General features: G+C 35.5%; 1 protein-coding gene across 1 annotated transcript; it reads right to left on the bottom strand.

Annotated features, from left to right (window-relative positions):
* Window positions 1–718: 718 nt before the first annotated feature.
* Window positions 719–27901, bottom strand: LOC126824306 (FMRFamide neuropeptides). The gene is made up of 2 exons (XM_050553505.1): window positions 27744–27901; window positions 719–2111 (listed from the first exon to the last, which is right to left on the bottom strand). Exon 2 carries the CDS (start codon window positions 2102–2104, stop codon window positions 1460–1462), a length of 645 nt encoding a protein of 214 aa, XP_050409462.1. The 5' UTR covers window positions 2105–2111; window positions 27744–27901; the 3' UTR covers window positions 719–1459.

Here is a 27901-nt window from a genome sequence, read left to right on the forward strand (position 1 = left end):
TAGGTCTACCATAGAAAGACGCTTGCCTGTGCTCCACCCCACCTCTGTCATTGAGGAAATTTCGCGGTCAGCACTGGGATCGAACATCAGCCCTTCAGGCTTATATTCTATTTTCCATTTTACGCCTTTGGTTTCCCTTGCAAAACTTCCCAAGGAACCAAATATTTACCATTATGTTGTCATTAACCCCCGAAATCTTTTAAAATTTAAACCCGTTTTGCTGTTAAATCTATCCTTATAGCAATAAGAAGAAACATCCTCTTCAGCAAGGAAACTCTACTGCCAAATATTGGATCAATTTATGAGCAGTGGCTTATATTCTGTTTTCCATTTTACGCCTAAGGGTTCCCTTGCACAACCTCCAAAGGAACCAAATACGTATTATTCTGTAGTCATTAACCCCTGAAATCTTTTAGATTTTAAACCCGTTTTGCTGTTAAATCTATCCCTAGCTATCAGAAAAGGCATCCTCTTCAGCAAGAAAACTCTACTGCCAAGTATTGGATCAATTTATGATCAAGGGCGCCGAAAGTACCTTAATTTTATTGACCATATTTTAAATATTTGGATACTTATAACGTATACTTGCGCGTGAACAATCAAAATATCTGAATTGATTGACCGGCTATTCTGCCACACCCTATAACAGCACCATCATGCGAACAAAAGTCAAGATCAGCTCTAAAACTTTAATACTTAAACAGTAAACAACAATAAATTCAACAAATAATATTTTTATTTATTTTTGCCGATGTTTCTTATATTACATTATTATCAATTTATTGGGACAATTTCCAGCTTAATACTGTCATAATTTAAACAAAATCTCAGTTGCAGGGTATTTAACATAGTTTTTTTTTGTTATTTTATATTGTTCTTAGAATCATATATACACAATTTTTGTGTAATAAATTCGTATCTCTGATATCATCATATGGTTCTGGTTTATTGCATTAAAAAGATAAAAGTTAATATCTTTGAAATAACTTTTCTCACATCTCCAGCTAACAGCCCACGGCCAGTAAAAAAAAGCGGAGATTAACAATTGCTATAGTCGTTAATTTATAATCTTTATCTTCAAGAAGCAGTGCAACCATTTTATATTTTCGAGTGTTCATTACAGGATCAAAATAAGGCTTAAGTCCATGAGATTGGTTGCAAATGACCGCGGGGATTGGGGACAAAAAACTTCAACTGATATTATGTCTCTGTTTACGTCACCATATTGGTTTGTTAAGATGTATACGATTGTTGATCTAAGAGTTCCTTAAGTCTCTAATAATCTTAACTGGCTTCAAACTGGGACGGATACGTAAAACAGTGTTCCCAAAGATATTTTTAAAACCAAAATTTCCAAAATGTCATTAAATTTGTTTGAACTCTTTGTATTTTTTGCTCTGTTGAGCCGAACTGAATATTTGTACATTGCACTGGCACTTGTTAAAATAACCGATGCAGTTTATTTTTCGATGTCTCTCTTTCCGATTCTGACGAAAGAAGATTTTCCTACTCGACCTAATCTAAAAAATCCATTAGGTTTCTCTAAAAGGGCGTCGTACAGGGGAACGCGTCCGATTCTTACAAAAGCAGATGAAGGGATTTTTCCAATTCGAACGAAAGCGCGCTTTTCAGGATCTGATTTTCCAATACGAACAAAACTGCTCTTTCTTTTATCAGCTTCCATTGGCAAACCTTTTCCTATTCTTACGAAACTCGACATACGCTTTTCATCGTCACCCAAACTTTTTCCAATTCTTACGAAGCTGCTGGCACCCTTTCCTATCCTTACAAAACTGCTAGGTCTTTTTTCCGGCGATCCGAATTCTTCGTCGTCCATATTTGATTCTGTGTCGGTGGCTGATTTTCCAATACGGACAAAGGAGCTCGGGCGACCTATTCGCATGAACGAGCTTCGGGGAGCTTTTCCGATTCGTACAAAACTGCTTAATCGCTTTTCTAGTGAACCGTCATATTCACCATTGTCTCTAAATTGTGACTGTATGCCGTTATCGTTTTTATCTGTTTCTTCTATACTTGATAGTGGTAGAGCGAATATCAGTGTTAGCGAAGCAAGTAGCAGGAATAATGATAAGTTAAGTTCCATGTTAATTCTGAAAATAGAAAGAGAATATATTACAATAGTAGTATAAATATCATTTATCAAAATATAGATCAAAGGTTATAATGAAATGCTTGACAAGATCTATTGTTAAGGTATAGTAATAATGATAATATAATTAATAAAAGGGGTGATAGATTATCGCATAATATCAGTGATTAATACAACATTCAGCTATCTAGATATACAGTCATAAATTTACCATTATCAACCAATTAATGACAGTTTTTATTATGGACGCTTGTTGATTAGTAAGGGTTATTTTTTAAAAGATTCTTTTAGGGAACAAATTACATGATCAATTGCCTTTTCTGAGTAAAAAGGTCTTTTGTAAAAAAAAGGTACATTGATTAGATGAGACATGGTCGCCTTTTTGACAGCTGAGGGTGAATGTAAATCACCATAAATTTGTTACTTTGTCAGTGGTTGTATTGTTTTACTGTTTACAAGGCCAGTGTCGTGATCTGCATATCAAAGAATGCGCATACTGTAGGAGGGTGATTTATATTCGTTTATTTCAGATTTGTTTTCAGTCAGTTTGGACCTGAGAGATGTTAAACAAAACTTTTTATGCGGTCATTAAAAAGCATCTCGGCAGTTTCTATAAATCAATATTGCTTTTGTATGATTAAGGACCAAATGACATTTTGAATATATCAAACGAACATTCTAAGATTATGTTTATAATGGGACAATATCTATATCTGTTAAAAAACAGAAATATATAATCTACGTATTAAAGTTTTTACACAAACAACTACTTGAGGATTATAGAACTCCATAGAAAGTGGACTGTTTGCGCTAAAAAAAAATGCCCACTTAATTGACTAATTAGGGAAATTCAACTGCATTCGATCGAGTGAATAAGGTTATTTATTTTTTTATTCTATTTCAAGTTGTCTTCTCCAAAGAGATTTTTAAAAATTCATATTTTAAGAGGAAACAGTTTTTTTTGTCAAAGAGAGAACTAAGAAACATGACGTCTTTATCTATAAATTTCAGAAACTTGTTAACAGTAGAAATAATAATAATAAAAAAAGAAATTTGGCCATGAGGGAAGGTATTTATTTTATGCCGATCTGTAAAGCGAATAATAGTATAATACCCGAGTTAATAAAGTTAAGGCCGTGTCGGTCGATATCTAACCATGTGTATAATGAATTATATCCCATAGAGCTAGGTAAAATCTACGGGGGACCCAATATAACAAATCATGTCGAGAAAATATGACGCTGGTATAATCTACAGAACTGTTCGCATATCATCTTGATTCTATCATCATTTCCCTTGATACACGATGGTGAACCATAATTATTTTCTCTTCGAACTTTGTGTGAAAAATAAGCCGAACGTGGATGATCCGTAAACCCCGTATCGTGATCTGAACTTGATCTCTTTGCGTTTGCGGTGTTTTCCTTGATAATTGGCTTGTTGAAAACTTTCTAAGTTCGTTGCTTTAATACAAATACATGTACATATAATTTTGCTAAGAACCATTTATAAGCACCATAATCAAACCATTGACCAAACCACCAACAGCGAGCAACACAGTAAGCAAACTCAATCGGTGTTGTTTAAATTTATACTGAAGCATCATGTAGGCGCACCGTTTCAGATCTAGGACTGGGGAGATAAGGCATACTTGCGGGTAAATGCTAAAACAAGGAATGTGGATTGTTCAGTGAAATTGCTTTTATTACCTATACTATTTTTGGACTCTGTTTTAAAAAGATAAAACTACTATCATTAAATGGTCTGGTCCCATTGTAATAGTCACGTAACGTGTCGAATAACCTATGCATATAGAGGATACTTATAGCTATTAGTCCGAATATTGGATAAAGGATACCCCTCCCCTTCCTCACACACGCAGACACCCACCCACACTCACGGCTTTAGCTCTTATTTAATTATACTAGTTTCCTGGTAAAAAATTGTATCTTCCCGGGAATATTTATCTAATTATGACATGTTCTTGTACCACTTGTTTTGTCTCTGGCTTGATGTGCAGTTCTCCTGTATTGTCTTTTAGGGTTTGTTTGAAATAAGTTATTATTTTATTGGTCACACAGTGAGAGTGTCAAACTAATGTTATTAAACCTTGACATGCTGATGCACTGTAGGTCATAAGAAGAACTGATTGTCATTGTTGAAATTGGTTTTAAAAAAATATGAAAGTGTTAACTTATTGGTACTGCAAATTATGAAAGCGTTAACTCATACAATTAGTATAAAAAATATGAATGTGTTAAATTGTACAATTAGTATAAAAAAATATTAAAGTGATTTTTTTATATAAGTTATTGGTTTGTTTTTCAAATTACATACATTTTAAGTATAAGTAGTTACTGTTAATCATTACCCGTTTCAAACCTGTCCTGTTGGTTCTCTTGCAAACATTATGTAAGCGTACAAGGATATTTTAATAATTATGTGAAGTTCCCATATAAATAGATGCAATTTTAAGGAACTTATTCTCAACCAATATTTTTACTGATATTGTATTATGCCATGAATATTTTATTAGGGCCAATTATTTCTGACTCAATAGATTGATTTTGTTTTTTTATCTCCAAATATCAGACTCAGTAGATATGTGATACAAGCTTGTAACGAATTTACTTGTGACAAGCGTGTGTACATTCGCTTAAACCGGTGTCTGTCTGCGATATTACTTAGGTGAAAGCGAACGTCAAAAAGCTATTTCACACACTAGATCAATTTCATTTATCTTGAATTATGCTGTTGTCGATTGCTTTGAATTATGTTGATTCCCACCGCGTCACCGGGAGCAGCGTAGTTGTAGGGTTGGGTTGGGATGGGTGGGTGGGTGGATGAAAGATTGTGGGGTAGACATATTTCTGAACATTTTCCGCACCGTTAATCTCGACAAGCCATTTTATTTATATACAGTATAAAGTTAATGAAATAAAACCCAATAAAAAGTATTAAGATATCTGCTCACTTTACAGTTCGACGGGACGTATATATATATATATATATATATATAATAAATTTAATCTCGACAAGCCATTTTATTTATATACAGTATAAAGTTAATGAAATAAAACCCAATAAAAAGTATTAAGATATCTGCTCACTTTACAGTTCGACGGGACGTATATATATATATATAATAAATTTGTACGTCCTGATCTGACCCTGTAAAGAATAGAATGAATTATACAAGATGACAATAATGACGTTGAAGATTATATTACCAATAATCTATTTAATCTCTTATTTGAAAAATGAAGCTAATTTTGCAATGATATTTACTTTGTAACAGATATTATGTCTTGTATAAAATGTCATATAGCCATATCTTTTTATACGCCCACATTTTTTTTTCATGTGGACGTATATTGTCGTCGCCCGTCCGTCCGTCCACAATTTGTTTGTGAACACTCTACGGGTCACTATCCTATCCGATTTCGACGAAACTTGAAATATAAGTTTATCTCCAACAGATCTCGGTTTCTTTCGATATTGGCATGTATCGGATCGAAACTTCATGGATTAGGGCCCCTTATTGTACGAAATATCACGTGTTTAACTTGTGGACACTCTAGAGGTCACAATTTTTTACCCTATTTAAAAAAGTCGTTTGAATATATCACCGGTACACTCAAATGACAAAATGGCCGCCCCTTGTACACAAAAAGTGTGAAAGTATGTAATACCAAGCGTGTGGACACTCTAGACGTGAAAATCAGACCAAAACTGCCGGACAAAGTTTGTGGACCCTCTAGACACCACCATTTTCATCTCATTTTGATAAAACTTGAAATTCATGTTTATAACCTAAAGATCTTAGGTCCTATAGATATTTGCACATATCGGATTGTAACTTCCTAAATTGTGGCCCTTGATTGTACGAAAAATCGCGTTTTTAGTTTGTGGTCTCTCTAGTGGTCAAAGTTTTTATTCGATTTAAAAAGTCGTTTAAATATATCACCGTAACACCCTAATAATGGCTGGGTTCAAATTTCGTGAAAATCAGACCAAAACTGCCGGACAAAATGACTGCCCCTCCTACGCAAATAGTGTAAATATATGGTATATCGAGATTGTAGACCCCCTGGAGGCCACAATTTTGATCCGATTTTGATGAAACTTTAAATTTATATCACAAAGATCTCGTCTCCTTTCAATTTTCTCACATATCCGTATTTTTAGCTTGCGAAGCGCTAGAAATCACAGTTTGTATTCAATTTAAAAAAAAGTTTAAATATATCACCGTTGCACATCAATGAGGGTTGAGTTTGAATTTCGTGAAAATCGGACCGAAACTGCTTGACAAAATGGCCGCACCTTGTACGCGAGTAGTGTAAAGGTATGTAATACGAAGGTTGTGGACTCTCTATTTTTATCTGATTTTGATGAAACTGAAAATATATCTTTAAATTCCAAATATATCAGTCCATTTCGATATTCTTGCATTTCAGACCATAGCTTCCTGGATTATTCGAAAAATCGCTATCCATCCCTTGCAAAATCTGGGCGTATCTTGCCTGACAACTGTTGGTTCTATAATGGGTGGTGTATATATCAATGTTATCTACCTACACCTGCTTGTCATGTTCAGTTTAATTGAACTCTTTGATTCACGACCTGTGATTTTGTACAATAATACCTTTATGAAGAAAATGACAAGGAAGGGCTTATTTAAACACATTCCTTTCGTATTAAGTAATTTGTATTCTTATCTGAGTTCTATTGGTTTACTAATCTTTCAACCATTGTTCTCTGTTAACTTCGACATTTGAACATAGTATTGACATCCCGTTTTATATCAGCGTTTCTTTGTTATCGTACCTGATAATATCTCTGTTTGTTATATATTATAATATAACAAAGAATTATATGACAAGATTTACACGTAACTTGTGGAATAATTGCACCAATTGTAATTATGAAAGAAATGGAAATTATCATGAACGCAAATCTTATACAACACGTTCCCAGTAATCCTTATAAATCCCATATTATATTGCTGGTGCATTGTTCGTTTTAAAATGGTGCTTGACTATCAACTGTTCTTTTTAATCTGAACTACCAAATAATTTGATACGATGTGACATTTTTGCAATAATGATCATTGCTAACAATCGCGATCAGGACACAAATAACTGAATGTTATTATATATTTATATTTTTGGATGTGACCCAGCGCCTACAGCTATCATACAATGAAACAGAATCTAACCGAATCATTACCTTCATTATTTTCTAACATAGCGATAGAACCAATTTTCATTATTTATTAATAAAATCTATGCCTTTTTTTTCTGTGATCTAATTCACCCATCTGTTAAGTCATATTAGCTACAAGAACAACATTTTACCCTCCAGTTAAAGTATTATATTTTTATTGTCTAATATTTGTAATGGTTGTAGCATAAATATGATTTATTGATGTGATAATGTGTATGATATTAAAGATGATACCATTATCAAATATACATCTCTGTAGGCTGTAAAATAAAACCACTGAAAGAAGCGATGTTGTAATCCTTCTTTGTCGTAGATATTTTGAAGTTATGAATAATTTATCGAAATTGATACAAAATTACAAAACATAGTGTTTAGCTTTGTGAACTCCTCGAATGGGAATTATTATGTGGTCTTCTAGCCAGACTAACCATACAAGACAACCAGGGCTAGTGGGCAGAACTAGGGACCGAGTGGTTTAAATAGAGTACAATGACAACTACGGATATAAAGTGTTCTAAAAAGTAAGCATGTCTAATTTCGTACACGACACCCACCACTACTTCCCAGTTAACGAGAATTTATAAAATATTTATATAGATAAATCATATTAATTTAGTATCATGGATAAATTATTAAAATGTTAGTAATGCTAGATATATAGACTGACTGATAGGGGCTATCGATCTTTGAAACAAGAAACAATTTACAGTGCCAAAGACTGGAGTTCGATAACATTAAATTATGCTTTTTCCCTCTGCAACGAGACACGTCTGACTCATCAGACCTGTGATGGATTTGACCAAGCTAAATCAAGGTCGTCGTATTCATTATTTTCACTCCCTGACAGAGTTCAAACTTTGTTCATTTAATGTAAAACTTACCCCACAGATGTTTCAATTAAATTTAAATATTTCTGAGTTTTACCAGCCTAGTTTTTCATCTGATGGCATTGTCTCTACTATATTGTTTGTTATGTCTTTGTTTTTTGTGCAGTTATCCTGCATTGTCTATTAAGATACCTGTATCAGCACATCATCTAATAGTAAGTGCAGGTGGGGCCATACCCCATAAGACAATCCCGCGGACAGGACAAACAAGACATCTTAATGTTAAACCGTATATGTGGATTAAATGATTTGAAACGCCACGGACCTTCAAATGTTCATTGATGAATAGTTTTTCTAGATTTCTACATAACAAAACAACTGCCTGCACTTTATATTATCGATACTTGTTGGGGGGGGGGGGGGGGTGGCTACGGCAATTTCAGGATCAAACACTGTATTTATTTTATTGCCCATGTTAACAGAAAATAAAATGGCATCAAAGACGAGGTGAAAGGTTACACGGATATAGCATCTTTACAACTGATGTTTATAGGTTCTTTGACGAAAATCAAATCCTAGTCAAATCCAAACAAATTCTTAGAAATTAGTCTAAATACGAACCGCAATCACCTTCAATTTATCCGAAACCCATTCGACCAAATATAAAAATGTAAATACCATTGACAGACAGATTACTTGATATCAAAATTTAAGCCATTAGTGCCATCAATGAAGACGGCTAGATTTTTTGGCGAATTATAACTACCAATTTCCCCGACCATTCTCTGTAATTCTTTGTAATAAAAAAGATAATAAAGTGGAATAAATCTTTCTACTTGTGTCAAATCTTTGGCTTTTATTCACTGTTATTACCAGCTTATTACAGGCTAGAAGACGCTACCATGTAACATCGAGTATAGAAATAAGGTTAAGGGTTGTTTTTCCTCACATCATCGCAGTGTATGCAATTGTCTACAGCAAAATCTTCGAAGAGATCAGTCACGATTTTAACACTTTTCTAGACATTCATTCAACTAGAGATATATACGTTGTTTTAATTACGAGAAATCATACAATGGTTTAAAAATGAACTTTAACTTGATGAAGAGAGTTGCATAGAACAATGTCACACTAGATTAAATTAATAGGCTATTTATACATCTATAGTTGTATGTTTAAAAAATGTGGCAGGCACTTGTCCGTATCAGCAGTTTTGTCTCTAAATACTGTAATGTGCTTTGTAATCTACTGAATTGATGAGAGAAAATATGGATACGGGGAGTTGCTTTCGTGCACTTAAATGTACATATTAGTTTTATCCCTTGTTAGTTGCTCATAATTTTCCGACATCAATACTTACTACTACCATGGACTGTGTATAATATCAAGATCGGCATTTAATTTTATTCAGCACTTAGGTTCCACTTACCGAAGTCAGTGTAACACATTCGTTCATTTAATTGCATTACTTTTACCGAAGAGCTGTGCCTGGCGCGGACATCTGTATGCTGCTGTCTGTTTATTAATTCCAAATACATTGTCATGCACTATTGGTCTTTCAAATTCTAAATATAAATTTCTGATTGGTTTGAACTAACACGATTCGAAATTAAACGAGATTTAAATGAAATCATCGATGAGAACGAGGCGGTAGCGATTGGTCGAGTCAACTATTTGCCCTCAAATTTTAACGGTAATTTGGCAAGGTATGTAAAGTATTAATATTACCCTACCACGGGATGAGTGTGCAGCCAAAACTGTACATGGTGTAACAAAGTTCTCTATAACTTTTATCAAATTGAACATGTTGACCTCCAGCTTTTTTGATAATATATATAATATTGACCTTTTAATTCTGTATGCACTATTCTTAAGTCACGATTGTCTGTATTGCAGTTAAACATGTAATTAATTCAATGTGCCATTTACGGGTTGCGCATGATCGGTGTGCAACACTCGGCAAGATTTCAAAGGAAATGTACTAGTGGTCAGTGCATCATACCATGACATAATAATGACTTCAAAGGGGATACGCAGTGCAGTTACAGATACCATAATCTGATAAATAAACAATACCATATGACCACTCTTAACCATTTTTCCTAATTGTCGTACGCTATATAAGCAGAAGTTTGCTGACAGTTAAGGCAGACGGACAGAGAAGAGCAGAGAGCAGACGGCTAGAGACTAGCAAATACGGAGAGGCCGGCGTATGGACTCACCCGAGTTCAGCCGCTGCCTTGGCAGAGGGGCAGAATGGTGTATTTAATATCTAGAGTTATGTGTTTCTGTCGTAGTCTACTTCCTATATAGTTTAAGTTCCCGTATTGTCGTTGTATGTATGTAAGTGTAGCTGTTTTATATACCTGATGTAAATAAATCCTATATTTACTAAACTGATCTCTGTTATCACTAAGATTGTGTTACAATGGTGCAAACAATCTGCCAACGTAGATGTGGTTGACCTCCGTGGATCTATTTACTAAATATAAATTGGGTCAGTTTTAACGAACAGGAAGTGTTTTACGGATGTGACAAAAGATTCCCCATATCTCGGTTATTCATCGGATCTTCATTGGGTTTTCATTTTTAGATTCGTTGAACGAATCACATATGAGCTCTGACTGACGGTTTTTCGAAATTCGAAAGTTCACTTGATTAGTTCTAGCATCAAAAATTTGCGAAAGTTTTCGTCACCCTTTTTCGACTTTCAAGATGGCATATCTCCGTCACTATTTGAGGTATCAAGTTGAAACTTGGTAGGAATAAGGAACATACCGATGCCTTCAAAATGGCATATTAAAAGAATTTATGACTGCTTTCTGAAACCACCAAAAATAACCGAGGCCTTCCGATTTCTCCTGAATGTGAATAGTGCTCTCCATTTCAAAAATGACTAAAAATGATATATGGTGGTGTTAGCCTCAGATATTATCTTTCATTTTCAGACACCTTGTTCGACAACATTTTCAAGCGTTTGGCCGCCATGTAGGATTTTACAAAAAATCTTCAAATCGATATTCAACCGCCATTTCGATTTCGATTTTCGAACACTTTTTGTTTTGTTTTGAACCTACTCCAAATAGCAACAATTCTTAGGGACCCGTTTTTGGAATTTCGATTTCGTTTACTCCGGTTTCATTTTGAAATTTGTTCGACTTTTAAACTTCAATCTGGTGACCTAACCTTTTGATGACCCTTGACATTTGTATATATGATGACCCTCATGTCTACTAATAATTAATATCAAAAAGTTCGGTCTTGAAGTTTAACTTCCGTTTTTTTTTCAAGAGATCAAAATGACAGTTTTTTTCCCACTTTAATAGGTATTGGATCTTACTATACTCAATAATGCATGGTGTAACTTGATTGTTGACGTGGTAAGGCGTGACCTGATGCACCGGAATACGTCAGTAATCCTTCGGAGTTTTTTCCATATATTGAAAAAAACACCATGTCACTTGATAGCATGTCAAAATTAGCTGAGGTGTCCATACAGTGGTAAGTGCGAACATGTTAAAACAACTTAATACCACATAAGATTGAATTTTATTATCAAATTATTCTATTTCAGCGACACCAGCAACTTGATTATCTTTATAACTATAGATTACCCATTGCGATTTTATTTTGAATAGACCATGCATGGACAATGACATTAGACTTAGTAGACTGCTTTTTTTGAGTTAATAAATGTCAATGACAGTTAACAATTCTCGTGGTTTTCTTACGATTTGTCTAATGTTCAAACTAGGTAATACAGGAATACATCAAACATTAGTCAGCAGTTTGAAAACCCCCACACGAGAAGTGGTATCAGGTCTTCCTGAAAGAGTGCATGCATCCCACCTCTTAAATGATACTCGTTACTAATACACCTATATATACTTATTTTAAAATCCTACAGCCCAGGTGATAGAGCCAAAGTATCAATTGTCGTTACTTCTACCAAAAGATTTCCTGAAATCGAAATCTGTATATCATACTTCTAAAGGGAGACGAAATCCATGTTTGGATTTTAAGTGAATCTAGATGATTTCGGATCAAAATTGCCCACGGGTGTTGTCCATTCGAAACAAATGCTAAACTTAGAATCGCAACATGTACATTCACAAGACGTTAGGTTTTAAATTTTAATACACGGCCTTTAAAAATGTGGCAACATTTTATAAAATGCAATATCAACCAGATAAGAGTTATAAGCATTTCTGAATTCCAAGAACAAAGTGACTAAAGATGTAATTTATATCAAGAAGATATGAATATTGACATATTTACCTTTAAACTTAACTATACATCTATATGGATTTATACGTAGTTGAAGACAGAAGGTTTCGGTTACAAGAGCTTGATTTCCTATGAGAACGACGTGTAATTGTCAGAGCCATTTAATCAATTCTATTTCACACATTATCAGATATTAAATATGCTGTCCACAATTAAACCATAATATTGCCTTTTCAAAATTTAATTAATCTGGTTAATCATTTTCTAAATTGAGAAACAAGGGCCATGTGACATGGTATTCTGTCATCATGACATCGGTACAGATCATTTTGATTCTAACAGAAATCAAACAGACTGCTTACCCAGAATCCCAACCATATAGTCGCAATACAACAGAATGGGGTTTAACGCCTGTTTACAAAATACTTCGAACATTCTCAGGGTCGAGAACTTTGCACTTCGGCTTATTTTCTTTGAAACTTCAATTGCCAGGAAGTTCGTCAACGTGCAAGCAAATATGAAATCATTTTGATGCCATCTGAAGGATTTGGCACAACTCAGCCGATTCTAAAATTCAGAAATAGGGCTGTTTGGCAGGGATGTAACCCTTGGAAGTTGTATTTAGTTTTTAACCAACTTTACTGTTGGCTATATCTGCGCGTTCATCTATGAAATTTTCCAGGCTCCAAAATCAAATTATCACGACAGTGCTACAAATTATGTGAAGTCCTCAAATGAGATACATATTTTTAAGTTCACATTTTAGATATGTTTATTCAGTTTAATTCACCTGATACTAATTATCATTCATTTGGTAAGTGAACAAGTGTTTAAAGTCTGAAGCAGATGATTCGAGTTTTTCCCATGAGAGAATATCCAGTCAGTAGGTAATCCCAAGGTCTGAACCCTGGTCACATTTGGCGAATACAAGAAATAGAAAACATCAGAAGTCAAGTGCGTGGTTATATCAACAAAATAATAGAAGACATTGCGTACTCAGGGGGGTCTATTAGGTATAACACGAGTTCATCTGCTACATTGTCGAACGATCTTATTAACGCCATGATGCCGATAGCAGACGATAGGCGAACGTGCACTAATTTAAAACACAGAACATTGATTTTGGATTCTGTAAAAAATATAATGTCACTGGACAGATGAAATTAGCATCACGTCGTCTGGTTCCTACTTAATTCATTGGTTCAGGCGCTTGGCCAGGGGGGAGGGGGCGTCCAAGGGGTACAGACCCTCCCCTGCTGGCGCAGACCATATTTTCTCTCTCCTGCATTCATGGATGTAACGTCGAAAAGACTAACGTACGAAGTATTGCCGCCGTTTTGGCTCATTCCATTGTATGCACCGAAATGACCAGAAATGTTGTCTCAAATATTTGCTGGTAGTTTCCCACCTTGTCTCACCCTTGGCCCCCCACCCCTCCCGCTGCTCAAATTCATGGACACGCTTTTTTATCGACTATACCTTGCGGGGAGGGGTCTAACGCTTGCGCTTCAGATCATAAGGTCTGAAGCCAAGTGACGTGGTTTCGATTCAAAGCTTAAATGCGACTAAGAGTTGTGTCGCCTGTCCAACCTCAATTTCTTCCCACTGCTAAAGACCTCTACGCGCAAGCGAAGTATTGAAACTCACATTTTGTCAAAGACTTCCGGTTTCATCATACTGCTAAAGACCCTGCGCACAAGCGAGTTATTGAAATTAAATCGAACAATATGCTAGTTTCGATACGAACTAGTTTGTGTCGAGTGAACATTCCGCCCGTCTCTCTCTCTCTCTCTCTCTCTCTCTCTCTCGCTGGTAATAGTAGGATATATTTCTAAAAAAGGAAGGTTTCAGAATAGATTTCTCGAACCCAAGGTTTAAATATAACTTCATCAATTCGTTATAGTTAGCGGATATTGACTATTGTTGTCAATCAAAAATTTACATTGTCTTATTACTGATGTCCACCCACACTATCTGAATAATTCTGTTTAAAAATATCATATAATATAAAGACAATCGCCAACAACCGATTAGTACTGGCATTCGTTTTCAATTCACAATGGCAATGTATATTGTCTAGTCAATGCATAGCTTTATAGCCACAAAAAAAAAACATCAGAGTTTAAAAGCAGTTCAAATTAGTTCAAATCATCATCTTTTGAAACAAATAAAATATAATGTTTTGTAAAAAGAAGAAATTGATTAGATATAATCTGGTCCATATTATTACCCTGCCGTGCTATTATGTGAGAAAAAATTGTAATATTTGTAATTAGAGCAGTATTTTGTCTTTTCCATTTCCATTGTATTTGCATACCGTTTGCATAATATTTGTCTTCTTTCTTTATAAGATAACACGGCGACTGTAATAAACTAAACACCCATAATTTGACTGTATTTCTGAACATCGGTAATTTCGCAATGGTAATATCAGAAGATCGTCAGATATTAAAGTATCTATTACTGTAAAATTCTGTGATTTACTGCATAAATATACAACATTATTTGTAATTTTAAAACAAAAAGTTATGTACTATTAAAATCTCTCAATTTAAATTCCCCATTCGCCCCCGAATTTAGCTATTTTTGTGTAAAGCAATAGTTCAGATTGGCAATATGATACGTCTAAAAATCATTAAACACACGTTGCCTAGAAATGCTGACTCGTATTTACGTCCAATTTACCTTTAGCCTATATGAACTGACGATTTCCAAAAAATCGTTTGCGAGAGTCTGCGCATATCTCCAACCCCTTTTATTATCATTTTAAGTAATTCAGAGCTGTGTGTCCGCATCCCACCCCATTTTGGAAATCATGCATTATGTTACTGCTGGTTACTCTTTAGTTTGGGGGGCTCAGTGCGTGGGGTGTCCATCAAATGGGCACAAAACCAAAACCAACTTTTCTATAGTACAATTTTGCGTAGAATACGATGCCGAGTGGTAATCAGTCCGCCGTTGGGGCGTTTTCGAGATATCAGGGGTCAACGGTCAAATGCGGTCATTTACACTGAAAGTGAATGCGCAGCCATTCTTGTATCATGAAAACATGCTGAAATGATCGAATGTAATCACCCTTTCAATAAAAATGTAAACTTGCTAAATTCACCCTTGTTCTTTGTGACCCCGGAGGTGAAAAGGTCAAATTTTCCGTTTTGAACTAGGAAGATTGAAAGCAATAAAATGTCAGCGTAAAATATAAAAACTAAAGCGAAGTCTGTTCTAATTAATAATAGGAACATTTAAAACTTATCTTAGCCTTAGCACCGTACATTTACTTTGGAACGTCCAAAAAGATCTTGCATAACAGAACCAAAACACTTCGAAACATGTTTCAAAAATAAGTAAAAACTGTCAAATCGAATTCTCCCCGATTAGTCTCCGGACTACTCGGGTTGCTCGAGCCATCACCTCTGTTGTTTTAATAAGAATTTAAACTCTAAAGTGTGCCTCATATTTCATCGCTAAGAATTTTATCAGCGCTACCGGTTCTTGTACTTAGTAGTATGATGATGAATAGCATCTTAAAAAGGGTATCTATATATGACTATATCTTTGCAATTTAAACAAAATTAACAGTTCTTAGCTATGGGTCAAATTTAGTGATTATGCCCGTTGTGCACCACAGTTTTACCTGAATAAAGGTATTAAACGATATAAATTATATTTAAAAACAAGTTTTTATCGGTGAGTTCAAAAGTTTAATGGCCTTGGGATTTTGTTTTTTTTGTTTTTTTTGAAAGTATAGATTTATATTAAAGTGGAGGCGATGTTATAGTTTAACTACTAAATGGAATGAAGTGTTTAGTTTATCAAGACGAGTATTATATCAATAGATATATCACATTAATTAAACTTGATTAATCAATTAGTTTCTAATTAGTCATAGGCATCAATTTGATTAAATGAACTATACCGGTACCAAGGATGGTGTCATGTACGTCAGCACAGTTCAAATGTCTATTTATCAGGTGTTTACGTTGTAAATATATTGACATACTATGGTCCACATACGAGGCCACTTCCCCTTTAAGGAACTACACTTGAACGGTAAAGGGTTGTCACGTTACCCGCAGTAAGAGCCAAAATGCCGACCTATATATCCATCAGTAAATTAAAATTAATACACTTCAGTAATCGAGATAAATCATGATCATGTATAATATATTGGACAAGTGTCTATACATGGGACCCCGGTTCTTTGTACAACCCGAACGGCTAAATGTTGTTTATTGCCAGGCCAACTGTCCTGCAAAGCAACACTGACAAGGGGAAACCACGCCGGAAAATCCATATGAACTTTCTCGGCCAACACCGGGATCGAACACGGGACCGTTATGTTAGTAAGTCACAGACCCCACCCCGTCCCCGTCCCCGTCCCCGTCCCCGTCCCGTCCTCTCCTCTCCTCTTGCAATAGTAAGTCGATATTCAAGGGAATACTCGTGTGTTATTAATCAGATAAATAGACAAACTGTCTCTTTTATTTTATAACAACAAAAACATGAGTAAAATTCCCCAGTTTGTCCAACTCTCCAAATAGCACAACATGGACATTACCTCAGAAAGAGACAACTATTAATAATTACTCAAAATCTATATCGTGATTTATTTTTAAGATGGTTTCGTGGGTTAAAATATGAAAACTGATTCCAATTTCACCGACGTTATTAATAGACATCTACAACACGGTGTCTGTTTTGATATACGATCCATTTTGATCGTTGCAAACTCCGCAAATTTCTTCAGTAAACCCAGATCACCTGAATCCCATTTTCAATTCCAGAGTCATCTTTGATATCAATAGATTAAAGGACCCTGTCCGCTTTGATGCTAATCCACAAAAATAAATAATTGTGTTGAAATGATAATACCACCTGTATCATTCATGATACATTTCATCAACAGAGGAGGCGGAAATCGGTCTCTGTACTTTCGTATTCAACTTAAACTGTCGACTGTGCAAAGGAAAATTGTTTTAGAAGTTGAGAAATAGAAAGAAAAACATCCCTTAAAACAAAATAAAGACTTCAAAGCGTACATGTATATTGGACTGATATGTAAGGGAGGAATGTTTCAAAATTACAAGGACATGTTAGAGTAGAATCTATATTGAAGCTGTTAATTTATTTTATAGATCCATTATACAGGAGTGAACACGATATAAGAAAGCATAAACATACTTCTGATACTCTTCAGTTAAACACTTGTTATGACAAAGAATTCTTCTCGCTACATTAAGTAAATGAATAAAGACGACTTCAGACTGCGTATTTGTCTACTATATTAATTTAAGTAAACTAATCTCTGTGAATTAGCCACAGATCTAGTCTACTTAGCCATTCTATTCTAACATTTCCATAGAATCATTATTATAGCTGCCGCCATCATCACGTCCTACTGAAATTAAACAGTGTCAAATTAAAAGTAAATCTATTAGACCCATTCGATATACATTAATGTTTCATTATGAGCAATGTAGTATATCTCGGCAACAAACGATGCTTTAAACATACAAATATGTTCAATTAGTTTCGCAATATATTAAATGTACATTATGATAAATTAAATATATTGTTCGCATTCATGGTACAATAGAGGAACAAACAGGCCTAATAGCTCAGTAATCTCTTTTCGACATCTATACCGGACCATAAAAAGGAATACGTAAAGCGGCACTTTTCCCTCAGTAAAAAGTCCATATTTGACTTATTTATGTGTCAGCATCACGTATTTATAACTATAATGTGTGTCCTCTAAATCAGTATTATCTACGTTCTCTATAAATATCGTCTTTGATACAGAAATATAGCAACACTAAAACAAATATAAATATATATCAGGTGATCTATAATAGAAAAATCCAACATGCATACAACATCTCGTAGACGGCACCTGTTACCCCTTTTATCTAAATGGAATACTATTTGACCTGGATTCCATAATCAAACGACAACAGAAAGAACCAGAGGCCAAGTTTTAAATATAAAAAGTACATTTTGAAAATGTCAAACAAGTAACAAACCGCCATAGTTGTTGGAAGCCCTGGTGATGTTAGTAGCACAACAGACAGCAATTATTAGGTATTACGACCTTTTTTTTTCAACAAAGAAGTGGTGGTGGGGTGGGGGGCAATGGTTTAACGCGTGCGGTCGTAAGGTCTGATATTGAATTGGGTCAAGTGGCTCCACGCTTGACTCCACGCTTATACTGTACGTGACAAGGAGTAGGGTAGCCTGTTCAACACCGTTTTTTTTCTCCGTTTCCTCAGATTTTCCCCACAGCTTTATCGCAGGCGAATTGTTGAAATACAACTGAACAATACGCTAGTCCCGAAATGACCTAGTTTGTGTTGAGTGGACGTTAAACCCATCTCTATGCGTGATTATTGTATTCAGAAACAAAGACAAATTTTGGTCAATGCTTGACTATTTCTATATATAGTAACATTGGTGGTGAAGAAGATTAGGTGGACCCCCCCCCCCCCCCCGCCACATGATGAGTTTGGTAGCTATATCACGAAATGCAAACTGGGTGATTTGATGATATATTTGGACTATAAACATATTCAAACTAATTAATCTATCAAAAAATCCGGTATTTTACTAGTAAGATTGGGTGTATCTACTTTCCATATATACTAAATTTGCCATACTTTTATTGGAAATAACCGTCTTCATTAGCCCAGCATAGGAGCAGAACAGTAGGACGTTAAACCCCATTTCATTTCATTTATTGGAAATAAATACCCAATAAATACTTTCGTGAGAATGTATCTTTAAATAATGTACCGCAGAATATAGATCCCTACATGAAACATTGATGGGGGGTTGGATGGCTGAATGGTTAGCGTGCGCGCGCTGTATCATAAAGTCTGTCATTCGAATCCCCGGTTGTACGTGACAAGGAGTAGGGTCGCCTGTCCAACCTCGTGGGTTTTCTCCGGGTCCTCCGGTTTTCTCCCACTGCTAAAGACCCCTATGCGCAAGCGAATTATTAAAATAAAATTAAACCATATGTTAGTCCCGAAATGACCTAGTTTGTGTGGAGTGGACGTTAAACCCCATTTCTCTCTCTCTGAAACATTGATTGCTAAGTGAAATACCAATTCTTAAATCCTAAATGAAATACGGATTCTTAAATTCTAAATAATATCCCAATTCATAAATCCTAAATGAAATACCAATTCTTAAATTCTAAATAATATCCCAATTCATAAATCCTAAATGAAATACCAATTCTTAAATTCTAAATAATATCCCAATTCATAAATCCTAAATGAGATGCCAATTCTCAAGTTCTAAATGAAATACCAATTCTTAAATCCAAATAAAATACCAATTATTAAATCCTATATGACATACAAATTCTTAAATGTAATACCGATTCGAAAATATTGTGTGTGTTAGCATGTTGTCAAATCTCCAATATTACAAAAACTTTTTGAAGAGTATCACAAAGTTGAATCACATAATGATATTCTCCCTATTCGATAATAGATTCGGGTTAAACGAAAATGAAATGAAATGGGGTTTAACGTCCTACTTTTCTGCTCCGAACTGGGCTAATGAAGACGGGAATACTCTTAAATCGAATTCCAACTGTCAAGGGATCTTTTACGTGCACACCAATGTTTCACGGGGTCTTGGTTTTTTGTCCCACCCGAACGACTAGATAGCTGTCCTTGTCAGGCCCTCCGTCCTGCATCATTGACAAGGGGACACCACCCCGGAAAATCAAGATGAACTTTCTTGGCCAATGCAGGGATCGAACACCCGACCTCCAGGCTGGCGAGCCAGCGTCTTCCCCACTTAGCCCCCGTGATCCCCTCAGGTTAAACATTTTGAAAATCCCAACTGACTACCGAACTCGGTTAAACCATATTACCCAGAGCACGAACAATATATAATTTCTGAATAATATAATATTATACGTTGCTGGGAATCTATTTTAATATTAAATAAGCTATACAAAAATCATTTGATTATTGTGTCATTTACTGACTTTAAATACAACTGCTGAATATGACACCAGATTATTTAACGAAGTGAATGGTAGATGACACCATTAAGTGTAAACCCAGAGAGTAGAAGATAGATAGTGTAGTCGTGGCCGACAACTTATTAGCGTGGTTATCAACCGTACCTTGTAGATTCACCCGAGTCACTCGAGTCGACACCAGACCGTTCGCGTTTTGAATCGAGTTTGTCACATGACTGACTCGAGTCGCATCACGTGACTAACCCGTTTACTCCCCGTTGAGTGGAGAGTCAAAGGGTTTGTCACGTGACAAAATGGCATCCTATACGCAAAAACGCCTGTCTCTCGATCACATACACTCGGCAAACCTCAACAGATTCCAGTACCCTACATCTAATCTCGGCTGTATAACAAAGTCCGCCATTAGAACTACTTTCAAGTTCCCGGATTACAATGGCGTTGTCCATGACGACCAATGACGTCATTGATGACGTATTTGAAGAATGTTTTATCTTACAAAATTTTCAAAGTTTGAAGCTGTTTTTCTTTCAAGTTTATCCGATTTTCTTTAGACAAGGACAAATTTGCACTGAAAATTCTACACACTCTTCGAACGACGCAATTTTGAGAACTTCTTTCTAAACGCGGGCAAGTTTCCCTTATAAGTAAACCGGTGCCGCATCGCAAATGTATAGGCGTAGGTACATATCACTTACTGTCACACAGCCGAGGCTAGATGTAGGATACCGGAATCTGCCGAGGTTTGCCGAGTGGATCACATACTGACGTCGTAACTGTTTTGATGTCATGTGACTACTCGGACCGTTCGGGATATTTCACCCGGGTAAACTCGGCAATGGAGTCGACTCGAGTGACGCGAGTAAACAACGAAAACCTTACCTTTGTGACTTATTTATGTGGTCACGTGATATCATCAGCCAGCAATCACATGACATTCACCACAATAATATGCAAAAAGACGAAACTCCAAGCTCTTTTTTAATTCTCGATCTGCTCAGCGAATTTTTTTACCCTTTCCAAACGGATAGCAGTGGGACTGTACCCGCGAATCCACGTCAATTGTCAGAAGTTAAAATATATTTTCACCAGAGGACAATAATTCTTTCAAAGAAAAGTTCACGTTAGCTGTAATTTAACACGAGAATCTATAAATTAAAGACTCAGTCTAAACGATATTAGGAGAGTTTATATAAATGTTCGATAACTCATCTCACCAAATGATAGGTCAGGGCTATAAATACCTATTTATCAGGCAATTTATTTAGAATAATGTAATCCTCGAGAAAGAGAGAGAGGGTAACGTCCGCTCAACACAAATCTGGACATTTCGGTACTAACCTGTGCATATAGTTCAGTTTCATTTCAATAATTCGCTTGCGCGTAGGGATCATTAGTGGTTCCGAAGAAAACCCACATGGTCAGACAGGAGACACTATACTCCTTGTCACGTACAAGTTTAGGGTCGAAACCATGAGACAGAATGAGGACATATTCTATTACATTGCGCTACTTTTACGAATCACCTACTTTTCCTGTGTACATTACATTTTTAAAATCACCCAAGCTGAAACTAACATCATCTTCTCTTTAGCGGTAATTGTTATGTAAATATTGCGCTCAAATAGATTCCCTGTTAAGTCTATAACCCCTCTGAACAGATACAAAATACTAGAACCTTGTCTAAAATCATTCTAATAGAAAGAATCGGTTTCCCTTCTTTTTTTGTTGGATTAACTATATCGATATCATCATTTTGTTGCAAGGATGTAATACGGTGTTATTGTGAATTAAAAGCATTGATCCTTGAATGAATAGAGATCGACGTCAATATCAGAAAAGTGGCATATGGTTACCGACGTACGGGGATGCCATTGATCTCCATGATGTCCTAAGCTGATATTATTTTAAAGTTATATCTTTTTTTTCAATACATTTTCGAAGGACGATCCGAGGCGACCCATAGCCTTGCCTACAGTCTCGAAACGAAAAGGTCCCGAATGTTCGTAGATCACTGATGCACCAAACCCTAAATCACCGAAAAATGAACTAGACATGTAATTCAGCTATGACGGGTTTCACCGGAAGGTAAAAAGAGATCCAGAAATATTAGTAAGATTATGTAAAATTTAGATAAAGAGCTGACCGTTGTTGCTATAATAGTTTTAAAATAGATAATGAAAAATGAATATATTGAAAATTACAGTCAAATTACTATATTCTGGGCGGATGATGAATGTTTTGACAAGAAATATCGTAAATAGTATCGATTGTCAAGTACCATGGCTACGATAATAAACAAAGTCTCGATTTTCCACTTTAACGTTCAACGAAGATATAACATTTTCTAATCCTTGCGATGGTCGAAATTGTTGATTATGAGCTTGTCATATGAATAAATGTCTAAATAGTGATTTATGTAACATTTGAAGCCATAAAAAAGACATGTAATTGGCTGATTTCGCTCTTACATGATGCATCTTCAAATTGATGTATTTGTTACTCAAAACGTTTCCAGTTTGAGGGCTTTTAAAATAACTATTTTAAATACACATCCTTTGATGTTAAATCATTTTTTTAATATCTGTGCATTAAAATCTATTACTTTGAAATATGTATATAACAAATAGGTTTTGTCAAAACTGCAGTTTTGTCCTATAGCCATTAAAGGAACACCAGTAGATAGATCGATGTGTATTCTTGGCCGTAAGGAGAGAAATTTAAGTTCTTAAAACTACTTTGAGATCGCAATATAGACTTTGAATGAAAAAGAAATAACAGAAGAACCCACACCCACTGGACACAACACCTTTACAATAATATATCAGTACAAGGATAGGGAAATGGAATTTGTTTAGTTAACTAAGAATTAATAGCTTTCTACGTGGTCCTTTAAGAATATTGATTCTTTAATTCGGATCACCCCTTTGATGTATTCCACTGTGAAAAAAATGTGCAATTAAAACTGTCGACGCACTAGAGATTACTTATCAAATACCAGATTCTTTTGGATCTAAATGGGAAGTTTTATGGGTTATACATGTGACCTGCGGTAGTTATGCTTTGTTAACCCTGTTCAAAAGACAAATACAGTTTGACAAAACACTCGCTTATTGCTTTAAGTATTTGTCTTAAAACGAAAAATCTCCTAGTTTCAATATTTGTATTATCGAGTTTCTCCACATGCTATCACGTTAATGCATTATATTAGATGGCAACTGAATAGATATTGTAGTCATTATCAAATGTAATAATATCGATGGCGAGATTTGTGCTACATATATGAATACTTAGATAATCCTATAGATGTTGGTATATGGTCGTTGTAAAGATTTCAAGGGATTTTTTACCTTATGTAAATAAGATTGGTAGAATTTTTGCTCTTTAAATTAATAGCATTATATTAACTATGGCTTTGACTAATTATTGGTTTCAAATTATAGAGAAGTCATATTTCACGCACTTAAATTGAATGAGTCATAGGTTGACACATTAAAAGATTTATAAAACCAAAACATAGCTGGTTCTGTGTGAAAACAAAATATCACCAGATCACTTATGGAAGGAAAATTATCATTGCATCATTTAGCTTTGACCAATTAGATAATTGAAAGCCGAAACCCAAGGGTAGAAAACCATCAGCGCTCTGGATGATAAGTAGACAGCCGCTAAATTCTTAGAGAGAGATACGTTAAGAGATACCGTTGAGGTTGAAGAGATACCATCTGGATTCAGAATGCCCATTAGGTCGTAGGAGAGGCATATGATGTAGTGTGTTCCGTCAGTAAACTCATTTGCGAATTAGTGGGTGGAGAGAAAGACATATTAATTTTAAGTATTGTAATGTGACCTATGCTTGTAACCTATGTATCCAGTGCTTGATATAAAATGTTAAAACAAACTGCTGCATTGTTGTAACTGGTAGACAAACGTCCTAGCAGGGGAGTTTAAGATGAAAATACACAACGTGAAAAGGTGTCCTAGCCATAAGAAGAGAAATAAAAATATAACCAAAGACAATACTAGACGATCACAAGGATATTAAAATGTGTTGCAGAGAGAGAGAGAGAGAGAGAGAGAGAGTATGCGTCACACGTCGGCTGTGGGAAGTTTTTATGCGTCTGGGCTTTCCACATCTAACCAGCTACACATAGCACTGCACAGTACTAGAAAACTTATATTATTTAAATTTGTTGAGAATGTGGTATTACCGGTTGAATGACGTACAGTGGATGGATATTTTTTTAAATATCGTCAGACAAATGGTCTATAACTGTTTAGTATTTTTTGTCATTTAGCCCCCGAAATGAACCTACACACACAATGTTCGATTTTAATGACATTATGAATACATAGCCGTAGGTCTTCACTAGAAATCATGTCATTTTTTTTTTTTTAAAAATCCTAACATTAGAACCTATGGCTTGCTGTCTTAAAGAAATATGAAAAAAGGAGAAATTCTTGCAAGTTTTCTTTTTAAACAAAAACTTTTATTGTTGTGGCATTCCTTACTGTTCTGCTCCGACTGAGCTAATGAAGACGGGAATACGCCATGCATTGTGCTATGAGGGAAATTTTGCCCAGACAGCGGCGCTAAGGTCTACTTTATATCGAATTCCAACTGCCAAGGGATCTTTCACGTGCACGCCAATATGTACACGGGATCTCCGAACGACTATACAGCTGTCAGGCCCTCTACCCTGACAAGGGAAAACCACGCCGGAAAATCCCGATGAACTTCCACGGCCAATACCGGGCGCTAACCCGCGACATCCAGGCTAGAGAGCCAGCGTCTTACTCACTTCGCCACCGTGGATCCATTCATTACTGAACCGCCGAGTGTATTAATAGTAAGTGCAGGAAATAACCCAATTTTTTTTTTTAAATCTCATTTATCTGTACATTATTTTTCGATCGTGAACTTGAAAGTGAATGAGTTGAGTTTAATATATCGTCTACGTAATACCTTGAGACTAACACGATTTTATACCAAGGAATTGTAGGGATCGGGAATATAAATTCTCGAAGTTTATTCTCGGCTTAAACAGTAATTAGAACATGGGGTCTTCTAGGGTGAATCTAGACACCAGAGTGGAAAAACGCTGACCGTATGTATATAAGGGGATGCTTAACCAATTCAGCACATATCTCCGAGCCACATACGCCCACACCAGCGATCAAAACTACGATCGCATGCCAGAGGTGACCAGCCAACTAGAGCTCGAAATGCCACGTGTTAAATAAAGATATTTCACACAATTCAACAAACGGCGTTGGGATAGCCCAGTGGTCTAGAGTGTCGCGCTTCGAGCTCTAGCTTGCTGGTCACCTCTGGCTTGCGGTCGTGGTTTCGATCTCTGGTGTGGCCGTATTGGCTCGGAGATAGGGCGCCTTCTCAACCTCGTGAGTTTACTACGGGTACTCGGGGGAAGCGGACGTTAAAAGATAATAAAAGACGAACAACAATTCAGCAACGTCATCTACAGCGATTTTAATTGATTTTGCGCTCGATTCAAATAATGAAAACCCAACTGGATACTCGGTACAATACTTTGAAAACAGAGCCGAGAATGTTCCTTTACAATGGTTCATAAAATCATAGCAAATTGGATCTTCTGTCAATGTTTGAACAAAGAACATGAAAAAATGTTATTTGCACTACATTCATAGATCGAACAATTAATATACTTTCTACATCAAGACCTTAGCTTACATAAAGTCTACATGCCCACAGAAAAAAAAATCCGAGCATACAGCAAAGAAAGGTCTTAATCAATCTATATATTTCCACAAAGAACGGACATTGAAAAAAAAAAAATCTTAATCAATTTGAAGATAAATTAATTTTTTTTACAAGGAGCCAATCTTTGAGTTATACACTCTCTTTATATGAATAACCTTTGATTAAACTAAGCATGCCCTTTCCGTCAAGTGATGTCTGAGAGGAAAATTTGAAAAGAAAATATTTCTCTTTCAGAATATTATAGGTCGAAGAGAATATGGGTTAACAATATGAAAAAAAACCAAAAAAAAAAAACCAAAACAAAAAACAAGAAACAATGACAGATAAGCTATTGGACTGTTTTGTACCATTTAATTTGTCGCAATATTTTCTCAGTCATGTCTGTGATGCAGGACGGAGGGGCCGGCAAAGACAGTGTCTAGCCATTCGGATGGGACGAAGTCCGGTATACACATTGGCGTGCACTTAAAAGGACACACAGTTGGAATTCGAAGCAAGAATAGGTTGCAGTACCGTAGGGCAAATTTTCCTTCCTGGCACACTGTATGACCCATGCCCGTCTTCATTGACTAGTCAGTGTAGACGTTGTAACACTAATAAACAGAATGGTCTAGTATATATTTTGCATTCATGACACGTCATAATAATTCAGGTACCTACCGATATAATTTTTTTGAGAATGGCGGGTGTATGGGTATGAAGGACGGGGGTACGTTTTGGAAAAAATAAAACGGGGACCCGCTTTGGGTCTGCTCCAGCTTGAGAGCTTCTCTTGCAAACAAGCCAAATAAAAAGCGTGACAAGCTAACAATATAAGCAGATACAGAGTTGATAGCGGCTTCTATTAAGTATTGTCGACATTTCAAAGCTCATATCACTCACACTACAACATCATGTATAAACCAATATATCATAAATAATCTGCGATACCTCTATTGTTGAGCAGACATTAAGTCATCAAGAGAAACGTAGTATATCTCACAAGTGGAATATAATTATTGCCACAAATAAGAAATTATCTGTATCAATTATTACTGTTCTGTTAAATTAGGATAATAGTTGCAACTCCACGCAAAAATCCTATTGTGGTTTTGGTTTTTAGCATTTAAATTACCTTTAACATTTGACGATAATCATATTGGTTGTCACCAGTAAGAAAATGCAGTCTAGAAAAATAATCTAATGAATAGAATTTTCAAGCTTTTTCTCCCTCGTGCGTGTTTAAAAATCGGTCTAGTAATTGGAGACAAGAAAGGATGAAGCGTGATAACTGCGGCTACATATTTTCTCTCCTATATAGCGAGAAAGGAGTGTTCAATGAAAATTTAACTCGAAGCCGATTGCATCACGTAATATTATTTTCATTAATACATTCACCGTCCTACTTTTTCTTTTTTAACCGCACATAAGTGAACTTGTCGCAGAAAAATTTAAATGTAAAAACATGTTGATGGCTGTTTGCAAAAGTTTTCTTTAAGCGGTAGGTTTTTTTTGCTTTTAAATTTTAAAAAGATAAAAATTCCCCAAACTTTTAAATTATTTTGTAAACTTAAGAAAGTTTCGAAAACAGTAAGTCTTAAAGTTTTATAATATAATTATATAAGCTACACTTACCTTTAGTGTTTAAGTTTGTTCTAAGTAAAGCAGTTTCCAAACAGTATTTATTCCAGTGACGCTCCCGTAGTTCAACTTCTAGTGCTTCTTCTATATAGAACCAAACAATAATATATGCATACAGATCGTTCAGATGGGCGGTGCCGATCTTACGTAAA

This window comes from Patella vulgata, chromosome 6, assembly GCF_932274485.2.
Source record: "Patella vulgata chromosome 6, xgPatVulg1.2, whole genome shotgun sequence".
Lineage (NCBI taxonomy): Eukaryota > Metazoa > Mollusca > Gastropoda > Patellidae > Patella > Patella vulgata.

Coding starts and splice junctions, on each gene's coding strand:
- LOC126824306 (XM_050553505.1), bottom strand. CDS start 2,104: ATGGAACTTAACTTATCATTATTCCTGCTACTTGCTTCGCTAACACTG.